General features: G+C 46.3%; 2 protein-coding genes across 3 annotated transcripts in view; one reads left to right on the forward strand and one right to left on the reverse strand.

Moving 5' to 3' along the window:
• The window catches only part of col2a1b (collagen, type II, alpha 1b), a 34,675-nt gene that overhangs the window by 15,034 nt on the left and 12,400 nt on the right, over window positions 1–7,241 (reverse strand). For both annotated transcript variants that reach the window (XM_073915856.1, NM_001281478.1), the window contains 8 exons: window positions 6,399–6,443; window positions 5,683–5,736; window positions 5,311–5,364; window positions 3,784–3,837; window positions 3,333–3,386; window positions 1,319–1,372; window positions 1,109–1,153; window positions 479–532 (listed from right to left, as the gene is read on the reverse strand). In XM_073915856.1, the coding sequence (XP_073771957.1) occupies window positions 479–532; window positions 1,109–1,153; window positions 1,319–1,372; window positions 3,333–3,386; window positions 3,784–3,837; window positions 5,311–5,364; window positions 5,683–5,736; window positions 6,399–6,443 (414 nt within the window). The remainder of the gene's footprint in view (window positions 1–478; window positions 533–1,108; window positions 1,154–1,318; window positions 1,373–3,332; window positions 3,387–3,783; window positions 3,838–5,310; window positions 5,365–5,682; window positions 5,737–6,398; window positions 6,444–7,241) is intronic.
• nckap1l (NCK associated protein 1 like) overlaps window positions 1–7,241 on the forward strand; it is a 125,328-nt gene that overhangs the window by 2,281 nt on the left and 115,806 nt on the right. The window lies entirely within an intron of this gene.

Consider the following 7,241-nt stretch of genomic DNA (forward strand, 5'->3'; position numbering starts at 1 on the left):
GTGCATATCACACAGCATATAAAGACTATAACCTAACCCCATCCTCTACACAGCATTACTACACTTCTGGACATCACTGCGCCGCTGATCCACACTCTCTACAAGACTACACACAGACTATTCTGCTCATTTTCTCCCAGTGGTGTGTCTGCAGTGAACATGAGTATCCTGCACAGCAGAAGAGTTTATATTACTGAATATTGCTGAATCTCAGAGGAACAGAGGAGCAGAACAGCAGACAGACAGACAGACAGACAGACAGACAGACGGACAGACAGACGGACAGACAGACAGACAGACGGGGTTCACACTTTAGATTTAGTGTGTTCTGTGAGGCTGTTTGGATGTGTGTATTGGGAAAGGAAGATCATTTTAGCAACAGATTCAGGCCAACATTGACACACAATCAATACATTTATAAATGATTAATGTCTGAGCCGTGTGCAGCAGAAGACCCTTAAAGAAAGAAGATTCTTACAGAAGCTCCTGACGGTCCTGGACGCCCCCGTTCACCAGGCAGACCTCGCGGACCCTGAGACACACACACACACACGCACGCACGCACACACACACACACACACACACACACATTTATCAAGGGAAGATGAACTGCATTTCAGATGTGTACTGAAGGTCCTTGTAGAGAAATGAAATGAGAGGCTGTTTTTACTCTCGCTGCTGTCTAACAGAAATAGCCATAGAGCTGTGTGTGTGTGTGTGTGTGTGTGTGTGTGTGTGTGTGTGTGTGTGTGTGTGTGTGTGTGTGTGTGTGTGTGTGTGTGTGTTTGTGATGTATCTGACATGTTGAACTCTGTTTAAGCTCTGGAGAGCTGCTTCTATTCTCCTTCATCTCTGAATGTAAAGGGTTTGAGAACACAGTGTTTCAGCTGCTGTTTGTGTTTACAGCAGTCAGACTGAGGCTGTCATCATTATTAACACGGTGAAGAATGCATCTGATCAGAGCTGATCTCAGAGCAGTGTGAGGTGCTGCTGATCAGACAATCTGACTTCATCATGTGTGTTCTGATGGATGTTTGAGTCTTTACTCTGATCCGGCTTTCGGTGCCAGTTATGAACATATAAAGCAGATTTATTAAAAAACACTCACCATCGGTCCAGGAGCTCCACTTTCTCCAGGAGAGCCGGATTCACCCTGACAGACAGAGAGAGAGAGAGAGAGAGAGAGAGAGAGAGAGAGAGAGATGGAGAGAGAGAGATGGAGAGAGAGAGATGGAGAGATGGAGAGAATGTGATGTGCACTGATGAACTCATCTATCTATATATAATGATGGTGGAAGGATGATTGTGAAGGTCATACTTTTGCTCCAGTAGCTCCAGACTCTCCTTTAGCACCATCAAGACCTGTGTAACCCTACACACACACACACACACACACACACACACACACACACACAGTTAATAATAATATGGTTTCTGTTTACACTGACGCATTATTACAGCATGTATCCACACGTTATGTCTTCTTAATGCACTTTATCTGTGTCTGTTCATTTGAACTCAAACCATTTCAGATTCAGACACTTCTCCAGCCTTTACACTCCTCTGATCACACACTCCATACCTTTGTGTGATCAGTGACACACTCCATACCTTTGTGTGATCAGTGACACACTCCATACCTACTTTTATCCATGCCTATGTTTACATTACACCTAACTTTACAGTTTTATTCCATCTCTATTGTGATCTGTCATCAGTTCTGTGCCAGTATATGCCCTCACCAAGCAGCAGAGCAGTCCTCCTCACCTGAACACTACACTAACTGGCTGGACTTCTCCTCCCATTAGCCTGTACCCAGTGCTGACTATTCAACAACTGAACTAATCCATATTCACTCGTGTGTTTTTTACCCATCAGCAACAACTGACAAGACTCACATCACTGACGGAGAAGCTGCTGAAAACATTACAATCCCTCAACGTCTCCGTTTACCCACTCTTCCACCTCACCAGCGTCGGCAGGCTTCTTCTTCATTGGTATGACAGATGTATGGCTGAGGCCCTTTATAGACTACAGTGACTTAAACAAAACATCTGTAAAATACAGAGACCCATCCACTCGACCCAGCAGTCCTTGAGCTTCCCTCAGCAAAACACCCTACAAACTCATTCTACACAGTTCACAATGTGGTGAAAATCAAAGAGGAGGACGAATGGAAAACAGCATTTTCCACAAGCTACGGGCACCACGAATGCCTGCCGTGCCATAATAGCGCTGTCTGGGGTATGGCTGTCTAACCTTGACCTCCATCTCCAATCCTGCAGTGCAAGAAACTCAAGATTATTAAACAAATTACTCCTCTTAATCATACAGCAAAGAGGCATATCAGGAGCACAAACTCCTGAACTCCAGACACCAGGGACAAAATCTACAACCAGGAGGACATCCTCGACCCTTCCCTCACTCAAGAGTTCCATCAGTCACCCTGAAACCCCCGCACCAATCACCAAGAAGACGCCAGTGTCCATTGCCTCCTTGCATCAGGACTCCCAGGAGTGTATATCCCCTCACCAACCAGCAGAGGTCCTCCTCACCTGAACACTAACCTAAACTAACCTGAATCGACAGCACAGCATGAGCAGGACATTTCAGCCGGGGAACTTGTGGATCATTATGAGACCTCATGACTGTAAGACCGGGGTGTGTGTGTGCATATATGGCTGTCATAATAACCCATATGTATGTGTGATCGTCCCAGATATACAATTAGTGCTCGTATGTAGATGAGCTTATTGACTGTTATACATAGTTTGGGCTAACTTTAGATTCGTCAGCTTACATTCTATATGAGTATGCAAACCCTATATTTCACACTCACTATATTTCACACTCACTATATTTCACACTCACTATATTTCACACTCACTATATTATTTCACACTCACTATATTTCACACTCACTATATTTCACACTCACTATATTATTTCACACTCACTATATTTCACACTCACTATATTATTTCACACTCACTATATTTCACACTCACTATATTATTTTACACTCACTATATTTCACACTCACTATATTTCACACTCACTATATTATTTCACACTCACTATATTTCACACTCACTATATTATTTCACACTCACTAAATAACTAAGAGCACTCATGGTGCCAGTAGGAGATTCATTTCTAGCCTCTGTGATTATAATGGAGGTTTGTGCAAGTCGCAGTAGAGTGAATGTTTGTTTCTCCACAATAGATGCGTCTTCTGGACATAATGATGATGATGATGATGTTGACATTCACCAACAGACACACTGCCACTGTCTATAGTCATATGCACAAATCAGAGAAGGAGAACTAACTCTGTGTCCCTTGATTCCAGGTAGTCCGGGTGTTCCTGGGAATCCACGAGCTCCCTGTGGAGAGAAAGAGAAACAGTGAGAGAGGAGAGAGAGAGAGAGAGAGAGAGAGAGAGAGAGAGAGAGGAAAAAGAGAGAGAGAGAGAGAGAGAGGAAAAGAGAGAGAGAGAGAGAGAGAGAGGAAAAGAGAGAGAGAGAGAGAGGGAGAGAGGGAGAGAGGGAGGGATGGAAGAGAGAGAAAGGTATGAAGTGAATGGAAATTTTCAGACGTCTCCTATTTCTGGGCAAAAAAAGTCCCACATCTGGGCAATAGCTTGAGCTCTACATCTCCACATCACACACTTCACACACTTCACACACATCAGACACCGTACACATCACACACATCAGACACTTCACACCCTTCACACACTTCACACACTTCAGCTCTGTTGGGTTATTAGCGCTCCTTCACCTGAGGGCCTGGGGGTCCACGCTCTCCACCGTTGCCAGGTTTGCCCGGCTCACCCTGCGAGAGAAAAACATCATGTCATCCGTGAGGCTGCAAATCAAACACTGATCAGCATCTGATCAAACCTCCCCCTGTGGCAGAACAGTGTAACTGCATCCTAACAGAGATGAAAGATTTACACTGGTGCTTCATCCTCAAAGCGGCGGTTCTCCACAAACACACAGACGACGCTCAGAAAACCCCTGAATTCATCTGATGTATTCCTGTAGAGCTTCATCAACACACAGCGGCTCAGAGCAGCTCCAGATGAATAATCGTGTTGACAGAAATGTCCACGGTGTGACACTGATGAAACATCAGCTGTGTGAGACAGCAGCGGCCCTGTTCAGCCCAGTAACACTGTGACTGTTGCAAAGCTCCGTGTGTTTCCATTGGGGGGTGTATAACGGGATCGCATGGTTCAGGATTGGTAGAGCTACGCATCGATGAATTTGCTCTTCAGTGTTTGAACTCTCAGTAAAGATTAAATCACACTGAACTGAGCAAAACTGAACTGAACTGAACTTAAACACTAAAACCTGAACCACACTGTTCCAGTTACTGAACCACACTGTTCCAGTTACTGAACCACACTGTTCCAGTTACTGAACTACACTGTTCCAGTTACTATGACCATTTATGTGAAGCTGCTTTGACACAATCTACATTGTAAAAGCGCTATACAAATAAAGCTGAATTGAATTGAATTGAATGATGGTGGTGTATACTGACATTCACAACAGTGTGAAAGAATAAGAACTGTGTCCACAGATGTCCGAGCTTGTCTCTCCAGTCGATACTAATTCCAGAACTTTAATCGAGCACAGCTCTAGCCCACCTCATGAACAGAGGAACTCCTTATATGGCCATTCCTCAGGGTAGGGCAGCCAGAAGGAGGAGTCACTGCGGCTCACAGGACCTGATTGAGAACAGCTCCACAGATGTGTGTGTGTGTGTGTTTAGGGTGATTTAGCACTTCATTTACCCCTTCCATACGCAAGTTTTAAACACCTCAGCTGACCCCTGAGAAGCCATCACACTTATGTTTCCACAGCAACACGTCTGTATGATCACATGACACAAGCCGCAGCCCCTAATGCACATCAAAGTCAATTAGTGTCATTGATTGAATATCTCCGCCCACTACACGCCTCCAGGACTTCCGCTCCTCCTGGAGAGGTTAGGGTTAGGGTTAGAGAATTTCAGAGTCTCTGCAACAGTCAGGATGTTTCTGTAAACACACAGATTAGCTCAGAATGCTAATGGCTAAAGGAGAGTTCGCTCAGACAGACACGCAGCTGACGCCACTGACCCCGCCCACCGCCATCACAGAGACAGCATGAGGTACGAGAGGGGAGGAGCAACAGAGTTCATGGAGGAGCTGAGGAGAAGAGAAGAGCAGGAGGCGCACACACACACACACACTTTTATATACACACACACACACGCACGCACACACAGAGCGGCAGCAGGTGAACAGTCCATACTCACATCATCTCCTGGTTTCCCTGGGGGTCCGGGTGGGCCACGGGGACCCATTGGGCCCTAGGAAGACAAGATGAAGATGTGAAACTACAGACACACACACACACACCAGAGATATGAGTGTAAACACTGCGCTGTCAAACTCTATCCGTTTTCAGAAGTGTGTGTGTTCAGCAGTGTGTTCATAAATTTGTGTGTGTGTGTGTGTGTGTGTGTGTGTGTGTGTGTGTGTGTGTGTGTGTGTGTGTGTGCGTGAGTGTGTGTGTGTGTGTGTGTGTGTGTGTGTGTCTGAGCTGCGGGTCAGTCATTAATGAATCGGCCCGCTGTGATCATGAGTGTGTGTGTAATGCGCAGTAACGAGAGCTCGCTCAGACATACGGATGATCCCGGCTCTCCGCCTTCTCCTGGGTTTCCTTGGAATCCTTGAGGACCCTGAAGAACAAACACACCAATCACATCACAGACTGAGCGTCCAATCACAGGCCAGCAACAATATTTACATGAGCAGCATGTGTGTGTGTGTGTGTGTGTGTGTGTGTGTGTGTGTGTGTGTGTGTGTGTGTGTGTGTGTGTGTGTGTGTGTGTGTGTGTGTGTGTGTGTGTGTGTGTGTGTGTGCGTGAGTGTGTGTGTGTTTATGCTACATTGTGCGCACTAAATGTTTCTGTACGGTGTGTTTAGGGTTCCGGGATAAAAATACTGTTTAATACTGTTGTGTGTGTTTGTGTGTGTGTATGTGTTGACAAATGTCTCTTTATGAACTAAAACACACACACACACAAACACACACACACCACACACTCACACACACACACACTGAACTGCTTGTGCTCTGATTAAACAGTCTGAGGTTCTCCACGAGGCTGGGCTTCAGGACAGGATATATGAATATGGAATATATAAGACTTATTATGACTATGGAGAGAGTGTGTGTGTGTGTGTGTGTTAACTTGGGGAAGCAAAGTGTCGTCTTACACATGCTATTTCTGCACACTTCTGAAAGAGCTACACACACACACACACACACACACACACACACACACAGACTGTATTTCCGGCTGCAGGGTCACTCATTAGTGTGTGTTTACTGACTCACCGGAGCTCCGTTGGGGCCTGGGGGTCCTCGGGGGCCCATCGGACCCTGCAGAACAAACACAAGCACACGGATCCGTCAGAGAGAGCTTTAATCTGTCGGCGAGAGAGCTCAGATTCCTCCACACAATTAAACATTTAACAGCGTTTGAGCATGAAGACGAGCAGCAGCCGAGAGTAATGAGCTGAAGAAACCATCAGCCGTGTTCAGACAGGTTATAACCACAGCCCTCATCAACACCCGGCACCCCCACATCACACCTCATGTCAAACACGTCTGCAGCTCAGCTCTATAGTGTTCCCCGGCTCCTGCAGCGGCTGCGTCCCATTACAGCAGAGCTAACACAGGCGACTGAAGAAACTCTGTGTGTGTGTGTGTGTGTGTGTGTGTGTGTGTGTGTGTGTGTGTGTGTGTGTGTGTGTGTGTGTGTGTCTGTGTGTGTGTGTGTGAAGCTTCTCCAGAGAGAACAGGAAAACCAGGCCGAGCTCCTGAAAGAGTCCTAGTGTTTACACACACACACACACACACACACACGCACACACACACACGCAGAGGGAGTTTCCTGGAAACAGTAAGCTCTGATGTGTTTCTACACGTCACATAACTGAACCCTGGTGAAAGTGGAGAAACGGCAGATTTAGACTGGAAAAGCTCCTCGGGTCAGAGACGCCACTGGACTGCTGGACTCGGGCTTTCAGCGTCTGACAAATCAGGAGGAACATGGAGGACTCAGAGTGAGCTGGAGCAGTCCTCATCAACACCGCAGCACACACTGACTGCTCAGAGGAATGGTACACTCTCACACTCTTTTCCAGATGTTCCTGTTGTGATTGGGTTATCTGGATC

The sequence above is a fragment of the Danio rerio genome, chromosome 11 (assembly GCF_049306965.1).
Source record: "Danio rerio strain Tuebingen ecotype United States chromosome 11, GRCz12tu, whole genome shotgun sequence".
Lineage (NCBI taxonomy): Eukaryota > Metazoa > Chordata > Actinopteri > Cypriniformes > Danionidae > Danio > Danio rerio.